At 40.1% G+C, this 24,552-nt stretch overlaps 1 protein-coding gene, 1 long non-coding RNA gene and 1 other non-coding gene across 5 annotated transcripts in view; 2 read left to right on the top strand and 1 right to left on the bottom strand.

Moving 5' to 3' along the window:
* Positions 1-1,032: 1,032 nt before the first annotated feature.
* LOC103791955 (uncharacterized) lies at positions 1,033-23,627 on the bottom strand. Of its 2 annotated transcripts, XR_013533024.1 has the most exons (4): positions 23,462-23,627; positions 21,273-21,518; positions 1,332-5,250; positions 1,033-1,201 (listed from the first exon to the last, which is right to left on the bottom strand). It is a non-coding gene; the product is annotated as an uncharacterized LOC103791955 (long non-coding RNA). The 2 variants fall into 2 exon arrangements; XR_618520.5 differs by lacking the exon at positions 1,033-1,201 and having other exon boundaries at positions 1,246-5,250.
* On the top strand, positions 15,258-15,422 carry LOC118152410 (U1 spliceosomal RNA). The gene has a single exon (XR_004741195.1). It is a non-coding gene; the product is annotated as a U1 spliceosomal RNA (small nuclear RNA).
* The window catches only part of PKD2 (polycystin 2, transient receptor potential cation channel), a 74,880-nt gene continuing 73,134 nt past the window's right edge, over positions 22,807-24,552 (top strand). For both annotated transcript variants that reach the window (XM_017970427.4, XM_002745606.6), the window contains exon 1: positions 22,807-23,521. In XM_017970427.4, the coding sequence (XP_017825916.2) occupies positions 22,906-23,521 (616 nt within the window). In that variant the 5' untranslated portion in view covers positions 22,807-22,905. The remainder of the gene's footprint in view (positions 23,522-24,552) is intronic.

The following is a 24,552-nucleotide window of genomic DNA, read 5'->3' as shown; positions in this document are numbered from 1 at the left end:
TCACAACCATTATGAGTTATCAACCCACCCAATTTAAAATGGCTTTTATCAAAGAGACAAAAAATAACAGATACAGGGCCAGGATTTGGGGAAAGAAGGACACTCGTATACTGGTAAGAAATGTAAATTAGTACAGCCACTATGAAAAACTTTATGGAGAACTGCTCAGAAAAACAAAAATAGAACTACTGTATTATTTAGCAATCCCATTGCTGAGCATATAACCAAAAGAAAAGAAATCAGTATGTGGAAGAGATATCTGAACTACCATGTTTATTGCAGCACTATTCGTAATAGCCAAGATGTGCAATCAGTGTAAATGTCCCTCATGATGAATAGTAAAACATGGTATATAAACACAATGGAATACTATTTGGCCATTAAAAGAAATTAAATCCTGTCATTTGGAGCAATGTGGATGGAACTGGAGGTCATTATGTTAAGTGAAATAAGACAGGCACAAAAAGACAAAGATCGCGTGTTCTCACCCATATATGGGAGCTAGAAAAGTGGATCGCGTAGAGATATACTGTAAATTGGTGGTTCCACCAGAGGGTGGAGAGGTGAAGGCTAGGGGCAGATGAAGACAGGTTGATTAACGGGTACAAATATACACTTAGGTAGAAGAAATAAGATTTAGCATTTGACAGTAGAGTAGGGTGACTATAAATAATTTATTGTATATACATTTGTTAAAAGCCCTAAAAGATGAGAATTCAAGTTCCCAACATAAAGAAAAGATAAATGTTTGAGGAAATGGGTATTTCAATCATGCTAACTGAATCATTATACACTAAATGCATGGACCAAAACATCACATGTGCCCCCAAAATATGGACACCTATTATGTATCAATTTAAAAAATAATCAATAGATTTAAAAGGAAGCTATACAGATATTAAACATATGAGTGAGTAACTTCACAGTCTTGGTGTGAGGAAACCTCTTCTAAGGATGAGAAGACAATGCCATGCCACAGTCCTTGTAGATTTCATTAGTCAGGTGCAGAAGCCCCTTTGGTTCCCAGCATACCTGCTTCAGTTGGCACTTCTCACACTCACCTGCAGGTGATGGCTGGATTGATGGTGCTGTTCCTGCACGCTTGGCACTGTGCCCAAATCCAAGGGCATGACCAAGTTAATCTTGAAATCGCTTATTTGAATAGTGGTACTGTTTAACAACTGCTCCTTGCGCCATTTCTCTATTAGTCAGGGTGCATTCAGAAGACAGAAAAGAGACCAGTAATTTGAACAGGAAAAAATTAATTTAAAGCATTAATAACTAGAAAGAGGGGGTAAACCAGAGAGGACAAAAGAGAACATTAACAATACCATGGGGCTGAGATTGCCCATCTAAGGAACAACTTGCAAAAGGTGGAGCCGTCTCCCCAAAGCTGAGATTCAGACTTCACTGGAAAGGGTACAGCCACAGCCCAAGGGATGGCAGAGAAGTCTGCTGTGTTATCCTGAATTGGAGCTGGTCCACAGTGGTCCAACTGGTGGCTTCATGTTGGAAAACAAGAGACTTTCCACAGAGGTTCCAGCAGACTGAGGCCAGCAAAGAAGGAAAACCATGGGGCGGGCCAGCTGAGCAGAAAGTTGGCTGGAGGGTGGGTGCCATAAGGTGCTCTATGTGCACAGCAGTGTCCCTCCAGTGCCCTCTATTGATAAAGCTTGCCACTGTGCCAGCTGGCAAAGGAAGCATGTTTACAAGATTCAACTCCAGCAGCATCACAGAGCAAGGCAGAAGCAATGGATTTGCAGCAGGGAGGCACAAATCTGACAGCTGGCACAGGTCACTGGGGAAAAGGCTTATTCCTCCTGGACAACAAGAGTACAAAAATGAGCCTGGGATATTTTTTCATGATAGGATGAAAGCAAGCATGCAAGGACAAAATGGGGTTATATCCAAGGGACCAAAGAGCAGAGCTGCAAGGGGCTTCCATTGACCAAAACTGGGGTAATTGTAACAATAACAGAATAATGACAGTAACACATTGTAAAAATTGAATTTTAAAAACTCCATTAGTATACAGTGATACTATAAGAAAGAGAGCATTAAAGACGGAAAATTTTTCTTTACAGAGGAATGTCAGCTAGTAATAAAGTAGAAGGGATGCTATCATTAAAATGTTATTTCATAACCCACAAGGAAATAATTGATTCAGGAAGTGACCACTAAGGAATGTTAAAATTATTGTGCAGAAGATGATTGAGAAAGGTTATTCACCTGGTCTTGGGACATTATCCCACAATTATTTAATAATACCAAAGAAAAAGTGCTTTTAACCAGAGAGATTTGTAGCTACCATCTTTAGCCAGTAATAAAACTTAATTTCACAAATGAGACAAGTAGTTATGTACCACCCAGCATGATGCAATAAGAAATATGCAACATCATCTAGAAATTTTTGTAAGAAATGCTTACAAAATCAAATCACTAGAAAACAAGCAAATGCACAATTTGAGCTACTCTATAATACAACTGGTCTGAACTTTTTTTTTTTTGAGACAGAGTTTCACTCTTTCACCCAGGCCAGAGTGAAATGGTGTAATCTCCGCTTTCTGCAACCTCCGCCCCCTGGGTTCAAGGGATTCTCCTGCCTCAGCCTCTGGAGTAGCTGGGATTACAGGCGCCTACCATCATACATGGCTAGCTAATTCTTGTATTTTTAGTAGAGAAGGGGTTTCCCCATGTTGGCCAGGCTGGTCTTGAACTCCTGACCACAGGCGATCGGCCTGCCTCGGCCTTCCGAAGTGCTGATATTACAGGTGTGAGCCACTATGCCCGGCCGTCTGAACTTTTTAAAAAGCAGAATTGTCAGATAAAATACAGGATGCTGAGTTAAATTTGATTTTCAGATAAACAACAAATCAGCTTTTAGTATAAGTACAGGACATTTTATCCTAAACGATGATTCATCGTTTATTTGACATTCAGTTTAACTGAGCATCCTTGTCTAAATTTTCTAAATCTGCCAATCCTACAAAAAAGACAATTTGATAAGAGGAAAAGGGCAAGAGAGGAGATCGTATTCTAGATTAAAAGTATACCAGGTATAAAAGGTAAAACATGAACCTTGATTGGCTCCTGGATTGAAAGAGACTCACAGCCATAAAAAACCTTTTTTGGTCTGCTAGAGTTCCAGACAACTCTAGCAATCTGAATATACATGGTATATTAGATAATATTGTGGAATTACTGATAGTTTTCTTAGATGTGATCATTGCATTGTACATGAAAGTGAATCTTCTTATTCTTGAGAGAAGTATAATGACATATTTAGGGATGAAGTGCCATGGTTTTTGTAATTTACTTTCCAATGGTTCAGAAAATAATGGCTGGGAGAGGAAATGGGAAGATGTAGGTTAGAGGTTACAAAGTAACAGAAAGGGGAAATGAACAAGTCTAGAGATCCAATGTACAACATGAGGACTACCATTAATAAAATTGTACAGTATTTGGAATTTCTGCTATATAAGTAGGTTTTAGCTGCTCTTGACCCCCCCAACACACACACACACACACACACACACACACACACACACACACACAGAGTACCTATATGAGATGATGGGTATGTTCATTTGCTTCACTACAGAAATCATTGTATTGTCTATATGTATCCCATAACATCATGTTGTATACATTAAATATACACAATAAAGTTTCTTTTTAGCTTTCTGGATGCTGGCCCAGGAGTGGGAGCTGTTGTAACCTCTCCTCTTCCAATCCATGTTGCAACCAATAAGGACTATTTCTGCAGTGTTAAAAAATTTTTCAATGGTAGGCTGTCATGAGGAGAAAAATTATTAAGAAGTCAGGAAAAAAAGATATAGAAAGTAAAGAAACTATGGGCAAAGCATATTATTCCTTTAACTTTTCTCAAGGTTTAAAAATGTTCCAGAAATTGGGAGTAGGATAGAGCAGGCAGAACAGAAAAATGTACAATGAATAATGTCCATGAGATAGTGTCTCAGACATAGATATAAAAGTCTCAGAAGAACTCCTTCATTATTCACCTTACAAGACCGTGAAAAAAGGCATTCATAAATTTTTATAAATTAAGAATCAAGACCAATATCCCATCCCCTACACATTCCTCAATAATCCTGTAGACACTCCCTTTGATGCAGGTCTTCTTTGGTCAGAGAGTCTTTTCATCCCTGGCCCATGGCCATGATACGGCCTAAGTTTGAATCAAAGTATTTTTTCTGGTTCCTGGCACAGTCTTTTCTCCTCCGCCACTCCCAATTTTTCAAGTTTTTGGTAACAATGGCTCCAAATACTGTTTGACTGCAATTATAGTGTAATAGCCAAGTTTCCATGGGATTCAGCTTTGTCAGCAGAGTAAGGCAGAGGCAAATAACTATAATGAGCGATTCTGACATTGACCTGTACTGAGCATGCAAAAAAGACCTTAAAAATCTATTTGCAGAGACTGAAGAAAAGATGATATTCTACTTCACAATTTCACAAGGTGGTTTTTTATACTTCTTCAATTTAGTAGCTCACTTACTGAAGCATAATTATATTCTCCACTCAAAATATACAGAAAGCATGCATTTCCTAAAGCATTGCGAGTTGAACTTCAACATTATTTCAATGCAGTCTCTTTGACTTAACTATTTTATTCTAAATATCATGGTGACTCATGTTTGACTAATCCAATGTGATCATTTTAATCCACAGTGTAGATATATATTGCATTTTAGATCCAAATCTCTGATAATATTCCCCCAAAGATGCAAAGACTTAAGTCCCAAATACCTATGTAGCTGAATCTGCTCTTCTAGTCACATTGAAAGAGCATAGATCAGCAACCAGAAAGAGAAGAGTGGTTGCCTCTGAGGCTCCACCAAAAGAATGTGGGGCAGACCTAAAGGGAAATCTAAAAGTGGGTGCCAGAGGCGTCCTTAGTATTACCAACATCATTTATAATGTATCGAGGTTATATTTTGAAGTTATTATTGAGTAAAAGAATAAAATTCTTGTAATGAAATAATACATCCAATTTTTTGAAGGTTGGGAGAAAGAGGGAGGGGAGGTCTTACTCCAAGTACAGCTCAAATACTTGACTTTCCCATACATCATCTTCTTTATCATTCCAGACACGGGTGGTGGAGAGGAAGGAGAGCAGGTGCTGACACCATGCAGAATGCAGCTAGGCTCGACTTCACAGCGCCTCCTGAAACCCCTCGGGTGGTGGTGGTGGGTCCAATAAATTATCTAAGTTCCAATCTCAGGAAACTAGAAAAAAAGCCAAACAAACCATCATAGGCAGAAGGAGGGAAATAGTAAAAATAAGACAGAAAACCAATGAAATCAAAAACAAGAAAGCAACAGAGAAAATTAAACAAAAGTTTGGTTTTTCTAAAAAATTAATAAAATTAAAAATTCTCTAGCAAAATGGACACAGATAAAAAGAGAGAAGACACAAATCTCCAATACCAGGAATTAAACAGGGAGATCACAACAAATCCTGCAGCCATTAAAGGGCTAATAAGAAAAGACTACTGTTATGAGGTGAATGTATTCCCCCACCCAAAAAGAAATGTTAAAGTCTTAACCCCTAATACCTCAGAATTTGACCTTATTTGGAAACAGGGTCATTGCAGATGTCATTAGCTAAGATGAGGTCATGCAGGAGCAGGGCAGGCTCCTAATTCAGTATGATGATGTTCTTATAGGAAGAAGCCATGTGAGGACAGAGACACACAAGGAGAATGCCATGTGACAACAAAGGCAGAGGTTGGAGTTAGGCACCTGGAAGCCAAGAAGTACTGCATATTGCCAGCAGCCACAGAGCTAGAAAGAGACAAGCAAGGATTCTCCCCATGGGTCTCAGGGGGAGCGTGGCCCTGCTGACCCCTTGATTTCAGACCCTGGCCTCCAGAACTGTGAGACAATACATTTCTGTTGTTTTAAACCACACTGTTTGGGGTACTCATCACAGCAGCCCTGGAAATCTAATACACTATGAAAAACTTTAAACTCATAAATTTAAATATTTAGAAGAAATCGACCAACCCCTTGAAAACCACACTCAAAACTCAGTCGAGAAAAAACTGATAACTTGAATAGCCTTAAAACTAGCAAAGAAATTCAATTAATAATTTAAAAGTTCCTAAAAACAAAATCTCCAGGCCCGGATGGTTTTACTGGAGAATTTTACCAAACATTCACAGAAGAATTAACACTAATTTTACACACTGTCTTCCAGAAAACAGAAGAGAACACTTTCCAGTGCACTTTATGAGACCAGAATTATTCTGATATCAAAAGCAGACAGAGATAGCACCAAAAGAAAAAGAAAGAATAGCATAGATCAATATTTCTCATGAGTGTTGACACAAAAATGTTAGCAAATCAAATTCAACAGTAAAAAGAACAATGTACCTCAATCAAGGGGTATTTACTCAGGTATGCAAGGCTTGCTTAATATTTAAAAATCAAACAATATGTTTGATTGTATCAAGAAACTAAAAAATAAAAATAATGATATCAATAATGTGGTTAAAATATTTCACAAAATTCAACATCCATTCAAGATTTATCAAAATAGAAAAAAACAAAAACTCCCAGAAACTCTCAGGAATAGAGGAAAGTTCTTCAGCCTTATAAAGAGCATCTGAGAAAATCTACAGCTAACATCACTCTTAAGGACGAATACTTAAGGCTGGATGCTTTTCCTCTAAAATTGGGAAAAAAGCAAGAATGTTACCTCTCATCACTCTTATTCAACATAGCACTTGAAGTTGTATAATTGTAATAAGGTAAGAAAAAGAATTAAAAGGCACACTGATTGGAGAAAAGGAAATGAAATTGTCTCTATTTTCAGATAACATGATTGTCTATGTAGAAAATTCTAAGAAATCAGGCCAGGCGAGGTGGCTCACGCCTATAATCCCAGCACTTTGGGAGGCTGAGGCGGGTGGATCACGAGGTCAAGAGATCGAGACCATCCTGGTCAACACGGTGAAACCCCATCTCTACTGAAAATACAAAAAATTAGCTGGGCACGGTGGTGCATGCCTGTAATTCCAGCTACTCAGGAAGCTGAGGCAGGAGAATTGCCTGAACCCAGGAGGTAGAGGTTGCGATGAGCCGAGATCGCGCCATCGCACTCCAGCCTGGGTAACAAGAGCGAAACCCTGTCTCAAAAAAGGGAAGGAAGGAAGGAAGGAAGGAAGGAGGGAGGGAGGGAGGGAGGGAGGGAGGAAGGGAGGGAGGGAAAAGAAAGAAAGAAAGAAAGAAAGAAAGAAAGAAAGAAAGAAAGAAAGAAAGAAAGAAAGAAAGAAAGAAAGAAAGAGAAAGAAAGAAAGAAAGAAAGGAAATTCTAAGAAATCTACAAAAACATTCCTAGAACTAAGAGTTCAGTTAGATTGCAGAATACAGATCAGCTCACAAACATCAGTTGAATTCCTATATTCTACCAATGAACAAATGGAAACCAAAATCAAAAGCACAATATCATTTACAATTGCTTCAAAGAAAATAAAATATGTAAGTGTCAATCTAATAAAGCAGTTACCATTTGGCACCAGGGATCTGTTTCATGGAAGACAATTTTTCCATGGACTGGCAGAGGGTGGAGTGGAGGATGGTCTTGGAATGAAACTGTTCTACCTCAGATCATTGGACATTAGTTAGATTCTCATGAGGAGCATGCAACCTAGATGCCTCGCAGAAGAGGTTCACAATAGAGTTTGTGTTCCTATGAGAATCTAATGCCACTGATCTGACAGGAGGTGGAGCTCAGGTGGTAATGCCTGCTGGCCCACCACTCACCTCTTGCAGTGTGGCCCCGTTCCTAACAGTCCACAGATCAGTACCTGTCTGTGGCCCGGGGATTGGAGACCCCTGCAATAAACCATATACAGAATCTGTATAATGAAAGTTACAAAATGCTGATTTTTAAAAAAGAGACCTAAATACTTGAGGAGACACATCATGTTCACAGACTGAAAAGCTCAACATAGTAAACAGGTTAGTTCTTCCTAAATTGATCTGCAGGTTTAACACCATTCTTATCCAAAAATCATCAGCATTTTTTATAGACATGGAAAAACTTACTCTATAATTTACATGGGAAGGTAAAGGCTTTAAGAATAGCCAAAACAATTTTGAAAAAGAACAATATGTCTCTCTCTATGATTTGAAGGCTTAATATGCAGCCACAGTAATCAAGAAAAGGTGGTACTGCAGAAGAGTGGAAACAAATCAATGGAACAGACTGGAGAAGCCAGAAATATATCTACATAAACATGCCTAATTGTTTTTGCCAAGAGAAGGAAAACAATCTAATTTAAAAAAAAAAGATCGTCTTTGCAATAGTGTTGGAGTAACTGAATATCTGTAGGCAAAAACAAAAATAACAAAAACCCTTAACTTCACACTTTATACAAAAATTAACTGAAACTGGACTTAAATGTAAAACATAAAACTATAAAGCTTCTAGAAAAAAAAAAAAAAAAAAACAGAAGAAAATCTCAGACCTAGGACTAGGCAAATAGTTATCAGACTTCACACCAAAGGAATAATCCATAAAAAGAAATAATTATGAATTAGACTTCATCAAAATTTAACCCTTTGCTTTGTGAAAGTTCCTGCTATAAGGATGAAAAGACAAATTACAGACTGTAGAAAATATTTGCAAACCACACATCCTGCAAAGAACCTTTATCTAAAATATAAAGGTCTAGACACTAACTACTCATAGTGCAGACTCCACAAGATAAAGGGCTTAGACTCAACAGAACTGTCCTCACTTCAGTTATTAGTTATAAGTCCTAGGTCCCCAGGGTCCTCATAACTGATGTCCAACATGGCTACAAATTCAAGGGTTTCTATAACCTTCCTTTTGATTTAATACTCTGCTGAAAGCAATTCATAAAACTCAGAAAAACATTTACTCATGTTTACCGGCAATACAGTTTGGCTGTGTCCGAGCTAAGTCTCATTTTAAATTGTAGTTCCCATAATTCCCATGTGTTGTGTCGTGGGAGGGACCCAGTGGGAGGTAATTAAATCATGGCAGCAGTTACCCCCATGCTGATCTTATGATAGTGAGTGGGTTCTCTGGAAATCCGATGGTTTTACACGAGGCATTTCCTACCCTTCGCTCTGCATTTCTTGCTGCAACCATGTGAAGAAGTACATGTTTGCTTCCCCTTCTGTGATGATTGCAAATTTACTGAGACTTTGCCAGCCATGCTGAACTGTGAGTCAATTAAACCTCTTTCCTTTATAAATTACCCAGTCTCAAGTATGTCTTTATTAGCAGCATGAGAACAGCCTAATACAACTGGTTTATTATAAAGGGTACAACTCAGGAACAGCCAAATGACACTGATGCATTAGGCAGGGCATGGGGGAAAGAGGGGTGTGCAGAGCTTCCATGCTCTTTCTGAGTGTACTACCCCCCCAGCACCTTGATGTGTTCACCAACCTGGAAGCTTTCTGAAACATATGCTTTAAGAGTTTTTAATAGAAGTTTTATTACACAGATATAATTGATTATATCATTGGTCATTGGTCATTGAACCCAATCTCCAGCCCTTCTCCCCTCCCCAGAGGTCAGGGAGAGGGACTAAAAGTTCCAACTCTCTAGTCATGACTTGCTCTTTCTGTTTACAGCCCCTGTCCTGAAGCTATCCAGAGACCCTGGACACTAGTCATCTTACTAGCATATAAGATACTAGCCACTCAGGACAGTCCAAGTGTTTTAGGAGCTGTATGCCTGGAACCAAGGACAAAGATAAAATATATTTTTTATTGAACTATAATAAAGAATTATCAAAATTCAAAATTTAAAAATCAAACAATCCAATTAGGGAATGGACAATAGACATGCCCCGCCATTTTAACCTAAGAGGATATACAGATGGCAAATAAACAAAAAGATGCTCAACATCCTTAGCCATGAGAGAAAAGCAAGCTAAAATTGCAATAGTATATCACCATGACATAGATAGGTATTTCGTAGTGATATGCTATTGCAAAAACTAAAATTAGTGACATCAAATGCTGGTAAGGATATAGAGAAAGTGATCACTCATATAACTGGTAGGAATGTAATATAGCATAACCACTCTAGAAAATAGGTTGGCAGGTTTTAAAAACTTAAATAGACTTACCTATGGTCCACAAAGTGCAATTTTGGCTATATATTTTAGGGAAATGAAAACTTATTTTCATACAGAAATTTGTATATATTTAGAACAGTTTTATTTGTAATAGCTCAAAATAGGAACTACCCAAACGTACTTCAATGGGCAAATGCTTGAACAAACTGCAGTGCCATATCCATTCTATGGAATACTATTTAGCAACAAAAAGGAATAAACTACCGATACACACAACTTTGATGAAACTTGAGGAAATTATGCTGAGTGGAGAAAGCCAATTACAAAAGAACACATAGTGCATGAATTCATCCCTATAATGTTTATGAAATAACATAATTATAGAGATGGAGAACAGATTAGTGGTTGTCAGAGATTAGAGATGGAGGAGACATAACAGTGTGCTCTGAAGTTGTAACATGAAGTGATGATACCTTCAAGTATTTTGATGGTGGTGACAGTTACACAAAGCTAAACATGCAATAAAATTACATAAAGCTATGCACATATGCAATAACTGAAATCTGAGAAAGCTCTATGGATTGTACTGATGTCAATTTTCTGGTTCAAGTATTAAACCTGGTTTCATAAGACATTAACAATGAGAGAGGGTTGGTGTAGGGTGCACAGGACCTCCCCGTACATTTCTTGGTACCTTCCTGCAAATCTATAGTAACTTCAAAGTAAAAAGTTTAATTACAGAAAAAAGATAAATGACTAATCTCCCATCATACCACCTTTCCTAATTTTCACTAAAATGCCCATGAAGACAAAGAATAAAGATGAAGATTTACACCAATGAATAATCTGAGTATGTCCTAACCTCTCCTAACCAGAAGATAAAAAAGTGTGTGCAGATTTTTTCTCCAGATTCCCCAGATTTTGCTTAAGGTAAAAGGAATCAAGAAACAGAAGAAGTGGGGAAAGGGGAAAGAGGAGGATAAACAGAAGGAGAAAAAGCAGGAAGAGGAGGTGAGAGGGAAAGGAAATAAAAGAAAGAGAGTCAGGGGTGGAGTCATGTCTATAGTCCTAGCTATTCAGGAGGCTGAGGCAAGAAGATCCTGTGAGCTCAGGAGGTCAAGGCTTCAATGAGCTATGACTGCACCGCTGCACTCCAACCTCAGAAACAGAGCAAGATCATGTCAAAACAGAAGGAAGGGGAGGGGAGGGGAGGGGAGGGGAGGGGAGGGGAGGGGAGGGGAGGGGAGAAGAAAGAAAGAAAGAGAGAGGAGAGGAGAACAGACAAAATCATTTCACACATGTCCACTGTCTGATGGCTAACTCAAAGATGATGAACTTGTAACAACAAGAAAGGGTTGCAGTAATTCCTCCATCTTCTATTGATCTAAAAGACAATGATGTTCTGTACTGTACCCTTTCCCTGATATCTTTATTTGTCAGAGCAGAGATTCCAAATCCCAGAAAATAATTGAGCAGGAAATAGATAAGGAAATACGTCTACATCAAATTCTGAAAATTAATTTTCCTTCAGATAAAGCAATATATGTAGGTCAGAGATAAAAATAACCCTGGTAGCAGTATGTGCAAGGATTATACACACACTTTTTTTTGAGACCTATTACCCAGGCTGGAGTGCAGTAGCATGATCTCAGCTCACTGAAACCTCTACTTCCCGGGTTCAAGTTATTCTCCCCCCTCAGCCTCCCAAGTAGCTGGGACTACAGGCACGTGCCACCACTCCTGGCTCATTTTTGTATTTTCTGTAGTAGAGACAGAGTTTCGCCATATTGGCCAAGCTGGTCTCAAAATTCTGACCTCACGTGATCTACCCACTTGGCTACCCAAAGTGCTGGGATTACAAGCATGAGCCACCATGCTTGGCCTACACACACACTTTATGTCGACAAATTATTTATTTACTGGGATATTAGAAAATTACATGTCAAAGAATGCTTAAAGATATCCATTAACAGAATTTAACAGAGGCTATATAGCATGCAAAATACGAAGGACAAAATAAAGAAAATGGTATACAGAGGGAAAACTAAATCATTGGATCACAAGAACATACTTTTAAAGAGAAAATATTGAAATAACAGAAATATTATGAAAGAAATCGATTGTTAACAACAAGTATAAATAGACAAAGCCTCACCGTTAAGACGAAGATTCACATAACGGAAAATAACGATAATTGCACCTACATTATTTTTCGTTTCACTTTGCTTTAGGTCCTTTTCCTTATTAAAAGGAATAAATTTAAAACATTTTTAAAGATTTGCAACATTACTGTCAAAAGTAAAATTTAAAAACAAATAGCATAAAATGAAACAAAGAACTTACTCTACATTGTAAAAGATCCAATAAAGATATAACTATCATAAACCACTATGCACTAAATAACAGACCAACAAAATATTATAAAGTAAAAACTACCATGACCACAATAAATAATTAATGAAAACATACAAATAGTGAAAATTGATGACATACTCAGCAGAATAATTTCACAAGGAGTCATACAATACAGACCATCCTTTCCTCTAAGCTAGTTTGGACCTACCACCGAGGCACTGTCCCTCTGAGTATTCGCTTCAACACCTCATATAGTATAAGATTTCTCTACTTCAGATGACAGAAACTTGAGAAATTCCCTGCTCTATGTGAACATCAGGAATTTTTCCATCTGCTTCCTTCTGGTAGTTCTTTCCCTTGCTTCAGGTGGGTTCCTCAAACATATGCTCTGAAAACTCACAAGGGAAACTCTCTGGAGGTTGCTGGAGTTCTTTCCCTTTGCAATACTCTTTTTACCAGTTCTTTGTGAATTCTGTCCACTTTGACTTTCCCCAAATTCTCAATGAACTCTGCCTTCTCAATTGAGTAAGACTGGTAGCTTGGAATATTTCTCTAGGGAATCAGTGGGGAAACCATAGGGTTTATTTCCTTTGTTTATCTTATTTGAGAAATTACTGTTTATACTGCCTGTTGTTCCTAGGTTGGAGAACCATCCTATATATACATTTTGTCTGTATTTTTTTTAAGCAAGAGGGTAAATCTGTCCCTGTGGCTCCATCAGAGCCAGGAACAGAAATCAATTAAAAATAATTTTAGCTTTAAAAAATAATGAAAAACAGAAAATAAAATACATGGTCATGGAAAAATAAAAAGTGAGCTAGCAGAATTCAAAGAGGAATTAAAGATTTTAAATAAAGAATTAAGAAAAGAAAAGCCACATTGAAAACCACAAAAACATGAAAGGTACAATAATATGAAGGGAAAGATTTATAAAAATCCTATTAAAAACAGAAAATGACAAAAAGAGAAATTAGAAAGGAGATAATACAGAAACAGAACACAGTAGTTCAACATATGCATAACTGGTATTGCTAAATTTAGAGAACTAATGAAACAGCAGATTATTTGAAATTATAAAAGAAGAAAATCTGGTTAAAATAAGTAAAAATTTGAATTTGCTGATTAAACATGCATATTTTCTAGGTAAATAATTATGCTGAATAATCAACAGAAAGATGTGTCTAAGAGCAGGATAACAATTACAATAGTAATAATAATTTCACTAAACAGGCATAACTTTGGGGCAAAAAAATAAAATAAAGTCATCTACTCAGCCTGAGAGGAAAACAATGGGTTAAATCTGACCTCCTACTCTTCCCATAGCAACATTTAATGGCAGAGGAAAGTGGAGGAGTATTTAGAAAATCCTATAGAGGAGGAGAAGATTGAGCCAAAAATACAATGCCCAATCCATTCATTTTATGTCTATGGTAACAGAAGGACTTTCTTAATTTTGAACAGATTTTGGGAATAATGAAGCATTAATGGGTTGTTATTTGGGGGGAAAAAAACACCTAATAAAAAGATCTACTCAAGAAGGATTCAATCAAGAGAAAAAAATTCAAGGAAGAGGAATTCATGTTTGTAAAGTACTGGTAGTAAGTAACTGTTGGGTACTGTGCTCAGTACCTGGATAACAGGATCTTTCATACCCCAAATCTCAGCATCATACAATATACCCAGGTAACAAACCTGTGCATGTACCTCTGAGTCTAAAATAAAAGTTGAAAAGAGAAAAAGCTAGCTTGATTTTTAATGGTTTGCTTTAATATAACAGTGGTGTGTAACTTAGTACAAACATTGAAGGCTATCAGAAAACTCATGAATTTTGAATATGGGAACTGTGAAATATTCTATATATATCTGAAACTTACAGTTACTTGTTTTAGGATATCCATAATAAAACTCTTTCATGTGGTTTTCCAGGACATTGTTTTAAGGAATAAGCTTGGTGTATAATATTGAATGCTCTTGGAAGACTAGATCTGTATGTTTTCATCTAGAAGACTAGATCTGTATGTAAATTTAACAATATTAGGAACTATCTTTTATAAAACAGAAATTTAACAAATACATTAATGACTATAAAAATAAAAGGCTTTTTAAAAGCACTGGTAGTGAACAATGAGAAATTTAAATATATAAAATAAATTATATTTACCGTTGCACAACAAAATGAAAGTTTATAGACTTTGGCAATGTAAAAGATATTTATTTAAAAAGGTGCTTGTTGGTAAAAAATGTACATTTGCTGATATACTTATCTTTAAGAAGAAAGGTCAAATGCTACTGTGTTAGTCCAATCTCACACTGCTATAAAGATACTACACAACACTGGGTAATTTATAAAGGAAAGAGGTTTAATTGACTCACAGTTCCACATGACTGGGGAGGCCTCAGGAAACTTACAATCACAGCAGAAGGTGAAGAGGAAGCAACAAGGACCTTCTTGGTTTAGTGACAGGAGAGAGAAGTCAGAATGCAGGAAAACTGCCATTTACAAAACCATCAGATTTCATGAGAACTTACTGTCATGAGAACAGCATGAGGGAAACTGCCTTCATAATCCAATCACTTCCTTCCCTCAACATGTGGGGATTACAATTGGAGATAAGATTTGGGTGGGGACATAGAGCCAAACCATATCAGCTACTGAAAAAAGTTGATAAAATTTTTTAAAATTGAAGATAAGCTACAGACGGTGAGAAAATACTTGCAAAAGACCTGTTAAAGGATTCTAATTCAAAATATACAAAGAACTCTTAAAGTTGAACAATAAGAAAATAAACCATTTGATTAAAAAATAAGCCCAAAAGACTTACCAGGCAGGGGAGACGCCATGGCCACAAGGGTAGTTTTTCCCAGGGCAAAGCTTATCTATTGCACTGAAGACATGCTGACCCCTGTGATTTCCCCAAATGTGGGAAACTCAAGGGCATAATTTGTGGTAGTAGCATACTGGATGCATCCTTTCCCCTGGTGAAAAAATGGGCCAATAACCTGAACAGACACCTCACTAGAGAAGATATACAGATGGCAACTGAACATATGTCTTTAAGGAATTGCAGATTAAAACAACGAGAGCCTATTGCCCACCCATTAGTAGAGGCAAATCCAAAAATGCTACTGCTATTGCAGATTTGGAAAAAGATCTCTTATTTATTGCTGGTAGGAATGCTATAAATAATATTACAAAGACACATGTACCTGTATGTTCATTGCAGCACTATTCATAATAGCAAAGACGTAGAATCAATCTAGGTGCCCATCAATGGTGGACTGGATTTTTTAAAACATGGTACATATACACTGTGGAATACTATGCAGCCATGAAGAAAAACAAAATCATGTTCTTTGCAGCAACATGGATGCAGCTGAGGCCATTATCTTGAACAAGATAACATAGGAACTACAATCCAAATACCACATGTTTTCACTTACAAGTGGGAGCTAACCATTGGGTGCTCATGGATAAAGATGGCAACAATAGAACAGTGGAGAATACAAGAAGGAAGAGGCAGGGCAAGGGGCAAGGGCAAAGTTGAATTTTCTTTTTAATTTTTTAAAAGGACATTTTTTTGGCTCATGAAGTCCAAAAGTAGATCTACCTTGAATTAATGCTAACTCAGGGGCTCAAATGATGTAATCAGAATCTGGTCTTTCTGTATCTCTTTGCTCTGTTCTCTAAAAATAGATTCTTAGGATATAGCTGAGGCATAATGAATCAGAATCCCTAGAAGTTAGACTCCAAAATCTTTATTTAAAATAAAACAAAATAAAAAACCTTCCCAGAATAATGTCACGAACCTCTTATTGGTTAAATGTTTTATCCATGTAACTAGCAAGCTAGTTACAAGCTTCTTGCTGGCAAAAACAACTTCTTTAGCATTCTAATCGTATATAAAATTGTGCGAGGTGAACGTAAAACAGGTACTCTCCAAAGTCTGGTAGATCTGGGAATGCTGGAAGCTTCATTCATGTTGGCATCAAAAGGTATTTGAAAAAAATTCTGATAAGCTTTGGAAAAATCTGGGCTAGTGAAAGTTCAATTGGATTTAAAGTTTTTTTTTAAACAATTATACCCAGAGGGTATTAGTGAATAAACCAGAATTGATGAAGAGAAGAGCATTGCACAGTATTTCAAAGAACTCTGTTCTTGGCCCCACATCATTCAAAAGTCTTCTGAATTTGGATAAAAATATAGATAATAAAATCATCTATGCATCTGACAAAACTAGGAGATTGCACATAATAAAAGTGTGTCTCATAATGTTCTTGAATAGCATTACCACCCAAACATTAGTTCAGTTTTAGTATTATTCCAGTCTCCACATTATAAATATTTTTGTATATATAACTGTTGGCTCCATTTGCCCCCTAAGCATCAACATTTTGGCTGCCAGCCTGTCTGGACTTACATCTTTACAACTCTAAATCTAGTGAGAAGAAAAGCTTTTCTTTTCCAACAACTGAAAAAAAATTCTGGCCTAATTTTTTTTTTTTAACAGAACAGGATACCACACTTGTGAAAAACCATTCACAGGGGCCGAGGAGACATGATATTGATTGGCCAAGCCTGAGCTCCAAAATCACCACTTGGGAGCTTGTGGTGGTGTCAGCCACACCTGAGACACACATAGGCTAAGACTGCCTGGGGAAAGGGGATGAAGATGGGGGCGTGTCCCCAAGAAAACTTGCACTAGAAAGCAGACTTGCTCCTGAGCTGCTAAATGATTGATTAAGTCAGGTCCCTGTTCTCCAGGAGCTTATGTGCCACTCAGGAAGATGTCTATGTGAACAGATAGTGTAAGGTGGCAAATGCTGGAATAAGGGTTTACGAGGTAGAGAGGCATGTAAATTCAGGCTGGGAGCCAGGACTGTGTCTATGGAAGGTTCCAAGAAGAGTTAAGTCTGAGTCTAGAAAGATTCCCAAGTTTTTATGGGTAGAGAAGTTGAGAATGATCTAAGGCTGTTTCCATGCAGTCTAAATGTAAGATTCGATCCCCTTGAAGGTAGGAATCACATCACATCTTTGTCACTCTGGAATGCAACACAGAGCCAGACACGTTGTGGACACTCAATAGACGTTTTATAAACCTATTAATATTCCCTTATTAGTCCTCAACAAAAATTCTGTGGCGGATTTATAAGATGGGTATTTAATCTTATTATCCAGAGAAGGAAATTGAGATAGATTAGGTCATCAAGATCATGGTGCCAGCCACCGATGGTGCCAAGATAACCCCCACAAAGACAGGAACATATGCAGGGCAATCCAAACCAAAATCTGATCATGAAGCAAGGCCACAAATCCTAGCTTTATGTTATTAAAGCAGCAAAATGTGAAACAAAGGAAGGTCAAAGTCTTACTGTGGTTAGCAGTTCTTCTCATAAAGCCCAAAACACCAGATTTTCTTCTAATGGTTTCAGATGTCAAGTGGTAAAAATTGATTTTACAATGTTCTTGAGTAAATAAGTACTGGGAAAAAAATTGAGGAGGAAACATGTTTGTTTGGGTGAATTGCTAAGCAACACCACACATGCCAGAAACTCCTTTTGGATTTCCTTTGGAGCTGGAGACCACGAAACCAAAGAGTACTTCAGCTCATGTCTGTTTCAGTTCACACTGGAAAATAAAAGCCAAACAGGCAATTCTAATAATACAAGAGTCAGAAGTGTGGAGACCACTAATATTAAATTAGACTGAACTGTTTAAGGCTGCCTTTTAAAATGGCTCCTTCAAGTGTCCACAGTGGCACTGAGACTGAGGTGGGATTTGTTCAGGATATCGAGGAAGATCTACCACACTAATGAAAAAAAAAAAAAACAACAACTAACAGCAGCCAGGCCATATGATCTATCCCACTCAGTATTTTCAGACCTTACAGATTATGGAAATTTTTAATGTGTCAACAGGATTGTGGCAATGAGATGAAAAAAACTTTGTGCATCTCGCTTATTTAATCATGGAAAACTTCTTATGAGAAGGAAGGTCTTCAGATGGTATTAAAGGAAGGAATTCTGTGGGTAGGGAGAGAAATTTACAGCCTCTGGGCCTGCTTGAGCAAAAGCTAGGCACCCTAAAGGGGAGAAACAAGTTAACATAAAAGCACGAAAGGAAATCTTAGTAAGCCAGAAAGAATGAATAAGTATTTGAACAGGAAATATGTTAGATGGCTGGTGTTGGGTTTATGAAAATTAAGATTCAAATTAATACTGAAACTCCCAAAATGTAAGATTTAGGGTGCAATGGACCAAATGCTAAGTTATATTACACAAAAAAATGCTGTGACTTTTAATGATTATGTTTCTTTGCGATAATTTGTAAAGAAAAATTTGGTAGCACAAATATAACTAACTCTGAGTTGTGTATGTGCAGACACGTTTCCAATCAATTTGAATTCTTTTAAGGGTTAGGATGTAGTTTCTTTTCAAGAAGAATATTTCAGATTTTATTTTAAATAGTAACTGACATGTAAAAGGAAAAAAAATACCTATTTATGTTATCATTATTAACTACAGTCTGTATTCCTTAACATGCATCTGAGCCCTTCCATGACCTGGCCCTACTTACCTTCCCTACCCATGGCAGCCTGAGCAATCTCTCTTCTGAATCCCCTCAAACCCTGTAAAGTATAAGCTCTCCTCCATGAAAGCTGGGTTTTCCCCCTATTTCATAAACTGCTGTCTCTCCTAGTGTTGTGCTTGGCATATAGTAGGTGCTTAGTAAGTATTTGTTATGGAAGCCTCTAGGATGGGCACGGAGCTCCTGCCCTCCAGAAACTCACAGTCTAGTTTGGAACAAAGACATCCACAAAAGCAATTATAATAGATGAAAATGGTTATCATAATTAAGATACAAGAGCTAAGAACAGTTCTAACACTATTAGCATGTACGTGTCAGACAGTGTTCCACATGCTATGGTTTGGGTGTGTGTGTTCCCCCATAATTCATACATTGAAATCCTAAACCTTCAAGGGGATGGTATAAGGAGGTGGGGCCTCTGTGAGGTGATTAGATTATGGGGGTGGAGACCTCACAAATGAGATTAGTGCCCTTAGAGAAGAAGCTCAAGGGAGTGCTTTTGCCCTTTCCACCATAAGACACAGCTAGGAGGTGCAGTCTATGAACCAGAAAGTAGACCTTCCCCAGACACCAAATCTGCTGGCAGCATGATCTTGGACCAACCAGCTTCTAAAACTGTGAGAAATAAAGATTCGTTCTTTATAAGCCACCCAGTATATGGTAGTTTTTATAGCAAACCAAATGGACTAAAACGCATATATCAATTCACCTAAGCCTCCCAACAACCCTATGAGGTGGGCATTATCATTATTCTTATTTTTTCAGGCAAAGGAGATGAAGTGACTTGCCCAAGGTCACAGAGCTTGGAAGTGGGGAGCAAAATTGGAATCCAGGCAGTCTGGCTCCAGGGTCCTTACAATGTATTAGTGACTGCAGGCACAAGCCATAGACTAAGTCTGACTCAAAGACCACTGAAGTTTCTTCTAAGTCTGGGATTTCAGATGATTGCTTCACTAGTGCTAACAGGGAAGCATAGAAATATGGAGGAAATATTTATGATATCTCTTCCATTTGGAACACATTCATGCTTCTCAAACTTTGGATGCCCAAGAATCCCCTGTGAAGATTCAGGATTTCAGGACTGAAATCTGGAATATTTTGAGTCAATAAGGTTGGAATGAGGACCCAGTATCTCTATTTTTAGAAAGTGATCCAAGTAATGTTGGAGATCTTCTGATGGCAATCTGAAAACACTGTACTAGACCTATCCTCCAGAGGACCCTTTGGCTCAGCTTCTGCATTCTCCTTCCAGGCCTAGCTCTCCTCTGCTGGCATGTGTCTGTAGGAATCCTTGGACTCTGCAGTGCTGGTGGTGCTATTCAGGGCATCTTCAGCATTAGAGGTTCCTTGGATGACAGGCACCATAACCCTTACTCCACTTGGTAATCTCTCATTTTTGGTCTGTCTCCTCTTAAGGGCCAAGGCTGGATCATACTCTGCTCTACATGCCCAGATCTTAATCCAGGGCACAGGAAATGTCTTCAGAATGAATTGATGAACAGCATGACCCAGGCCTCTGCACCAGACCCGCCAGCCTTGGCTTTGAGAAGCTCACAGTTAAAAGAAGAACATGAATATCTAAATTAATAAACTGCAGGATCAGGTGATAGGTAGCCATAACTACCTAAATATTAGCAGCATGTTATAAGCACATAAGGAATGAATGAATAATACTGCACAGGTGGATGGATGGCATGAGAGTCCATGCTAGAGGAGTAGATTAAGAGCTATTATGGCTAAATTATGTAGAAATTCTAATCTCCTGTACCTTAGAATGTGACCATACTTGGAGACAGGGTCTTTAAAGAAGTAATGAAATTAAAACACTTTGGGAGGTCAAGGCAGGTGGATCACCTGAGGTCAGAGGTTCAAGACCAGCCTGCCCAACATGGAGAAACCCCATCCTTACTAAAAATGCAAAAAAAAAAAAACCAAAAAAATTAGCCGGGCATGGTAGAGGTCACCTGTAATCCCAGCTACTTGGGAGGCTGAGACTGGAGAATCACTTGAACCCAGAAGGCAGAGGTTGCAGTAAGCGGAGATTGCGCCACTGCACTCCAGCCTGGGTGACAAGAGCAAAACTATGTCTCACACACAAAAAAAGTCATTAGAGTAGATCCTAATCCAATATGATTACGAGAATAGACAATTAGGACACAGATGCATACAGAGGGAAGACTGCGTGAGGACACAAGAATCAAGACATCTGCAAGCCAAGGAGAGAAGCCTCAGAAGAAACCAACCCTGACAACGCCTCATGAGAAAATTTTTTCTTTTCTTTTTCCTTTCTTCTTTCCCTTTCTTTTTTTCTTTCCTTTTCCTTCTTTTTTTCTTCTTCTTCCTCTCTCTCTCTCTTTCAGACAGGATCTCATTATGTCACCTGGAGTGCAGTGGCCAGATCCCGGGCTTGAGCGATTCTCCCACCTCAGTGTCCGGTGTAGTTGGGACCACAGGCATGTGCCACAAAACCTGGCTCGTTTTTGTATTTTCTGTAGAGAGGGGTGAGAAAATAAATTTCCGTTAAGCCATCCAGTCTCTGGTACTTTGTTATGGCAGCCCTAACGAACAAATACAGGAACAGATTATGAATGAATTTACTAAACCAAACCACTGAAATTAAATTTTATCCTTTAGGCTACCAGGAGCCCACAGAGGTGTCTAGCCATCAACGTGACAAATAAGCAGCTTTGGTTTTGGCATATAACCTGGAAATAGTGAGGACACCAACATGGAGAATAAAGATGGAATTGACAGAGTTGAATTGTTTCAATGTCGAATAACGCAAGACATAAGATAAAGCCAGCAGGAGTGAGAAAGAGAGATCATATCAGAGAGATTTGTGGGGCAGAAGTAACAAGAAGATGGGGTGTAGGCGGTGAAGGGTAAAGGGCGAGGCTTCCATAAAGAAGAGTGGCCTGGGAAGTGAGGAGGACAGGGAAGCCCCAAACCTCACCTGGGGATACGGGAAGTGAAGCAGGTTCCAGAGAAGGGGATAAGGTAATAGATTTGGCTTAGGGGAGGATAAGTTTCAGACAATTGCAGAGCATCGCGTTAGATGTGTTCAGAAGAGTGGAAAAAAAGTTCTGTGCCTAGATTCTCGGGCAAGATTCTGTTGCTAGATGTCAGTTCTGGCCGCGGGGGAACCGGAGATCGCGGTGGAGGCACCAGCGATCCATCCGAGAGTCCTATGACGAATCCCTGGGATCCCCACAATGTGTGGAGACAGAAGCCAACCAGAGATCGAGAGAGCATCTCCAAAGCAGCAGAATCAGACAGGAGGCCCGCCAAATGCACAGCAAGTCAGCCTTGGTAGTTTGCAAATGGAAAGATTTCTTTGCCCCGCCGGAGATTTCAGCTCAGGCTGAATGTCACTAATTCACACCGTCTCACCAAAAGGTTCTTTCCCGGAACTTTGGTAAATCGAGGCAGAAGTGGCTGGCGGTTAATAACGGGGACCCAAGAGTTATCTCGACATCAGGCAGGCAGCGACAGTTCCAGGAACTCTTTCCTTGCAGGCAGGCGGGCGGGTTCGCGACTCCCTCCCTTCCCGGGCCTTTCCCCTAATGGAAAGTCGGCTCCAGCGCCCGGGCTCCGGTTCCACTTGCAACGCCGGCCTAGGAGCCGCCGGGCAAGCGCGCCGACCGCGTGGGCGGCTCCCTCGCGCCTCCCCCCTCAGCGCGCCTCGGCCGCTGGGCGAGGCGAGGCGAAGCCAGAGGGAGGCGGGCCGAGGGGGCGGGCGAGGGACGCGGGCCCGCGGGGAGGTCGGGGGCGGGGAGCAGGAGGCGGCGGGCCCCGGGAAGAAAGGAACATGGCTCCTGAGGCGCAAAGCGCCGATCGCGGCGCCGCGCACTCGCGCGCCGTGCACCAGTGACCGCGATGGTAAACTCCAGGCGCGTGCAGCCGCAGCAGCCCGGGGACGCCAAGCAGTCGCCCGCGCCCCGCGCGCCGGGCCCGGGCCGGCTGATGGCGGGTGGCGCTGCAGTGGGCGCCAGCCTCGCAGCCAGGGGCGGCCTCCGCGAGCAGCGGGGCCTGGAGATCGAGATGCAGCGCATCCGGCAGGCGGCCGCGCGGGACCCTCCGGCCGGAGCCTCGGCTTCCCCTTCTCCTCCGCTGTCGTCGTGCTCCCGGCAGGCGTGGAGCCGCGATAACCCAGGCTTCGAGGCCGAGGAGGAGGAGGAGGAGGAGGAGGAGGAGGAAGAGGAGGTGGAAGGAGAAGAAGGCGGAATGGTGGTGGAGATGGACGTGGAGTGGCGCCCGGGCAGCCGGAGGTCGGCCGCCTCCTCGGCTGTGAGCTCCGCGGGTGCGCGGAGCCGGGGGCTTGGGGGCTACCACGGCGCGGGCCACCCAAGCGGGAGGCGGCACCGGCGAGAGGACCAGGGCCCGCCTTGCCCCAGCCCGACCGGCGGCGGGGACCCGCTGCATCGCCACCTACCCTTGGACGGGCAGCCGCCCCGAGTGGCCTGGGCCGTGAGGCTGGTTCGCGGGTTGCGAGGTAAGAGCGCACGACCCGCAGCGGCTGATGCACAAACCAGAGGCCGGCGCCGGCCGGGGCCATCGCCCGCTGCGGCCGCTCCCCGGCTCCACCTGGCATCCCCCCTGAGTTCCGCCTCCCTAGGAAGCGCATTCCCCACCTCCGCTAATCCTGCCCTGTTTCCGGTACCCGGTGCGGAATTCCACTGCGCTCTCGCTGGTGCACATTTATTGGATACCTCCTTCTTTAGGATATGTCCCCGTATTCTTTTTTACTGAAAATAAGTGAAAGCCTAATTAGAGTGAAAGAGTACATGTGAAGATTTTGTTTTTCTTGTAGGGGAAAAAAATGAACATTAATTGTAGTGTAACTGATGGTAGTTGCAACTGCATGTTTGCTAATGTCACAAAATCTAAAGGAAAATGTTATAGTCACCCGCAGTTTCCTTCTTGCCTGGATGCTCCGTTGTCCCCTCATCCCGGTCTGAAACGGTAACAGTACAGTATATACAGTGTTATCCAAGCTGTAAGAGGAGTGTGGCAGATTGTCATTGATGAATTCTTTTGGTGATGTGTGTGGTTGTTTTGGGGAGTGGGAGCTGTTGAGAACACTACAAATAGACTAAAATAATATCCGTGAAGTCATTTGGCTGGTTCTAATTCTAGACCTTTTTCTAAAAGCAGTTGCAAAGGAAAGTTACATTGTTTAAAAAAAATTTGAAGTATGTTTTTAAGTAACTAAATTAATGTTCTTTGAAATTCCACCAAAACGATGAAGTCACCAGATACCAGCAGATAAATGTGTCTGAGTCCAGTCAGCCCAGCTCTACAAAAGGCAGAAGAGGAATTTTCAAATTTGCCAGTGCCCAGTAAGAGGACATGAATTTTCCAATACAGAGGAAATTCTCTTTTTACAAATTTTGAAAGAGGTATCCTTGGAAAAGTGTTGCATTTGCTTTTACCCTTCAAATTATTTTAATCCATATTTTTAAGAGTTTCTATTCTCAGGTGTTTTTAATTTTTCTTATTCTTCCCCTTCTGTCGGTTTTGAAA

The sequence above is a fragment of the Callithrix jacchus genome, chromosome 3 (assembly GCF_049354715.1).
Source record: "Callithrix jacchus isolate 240 chromosome 3, calJac240_pri, whole genome shotgun sequence".
Classification (NCBI taxonomy): Eukaryota; Metazoa; Chordata; class Mammalia; order Primates; family Cebidae; genus Callithrix; species Callithrix jacchus.
This window is presented reverse-complemented; position numbering and strand designations above follow the sequence as displayed.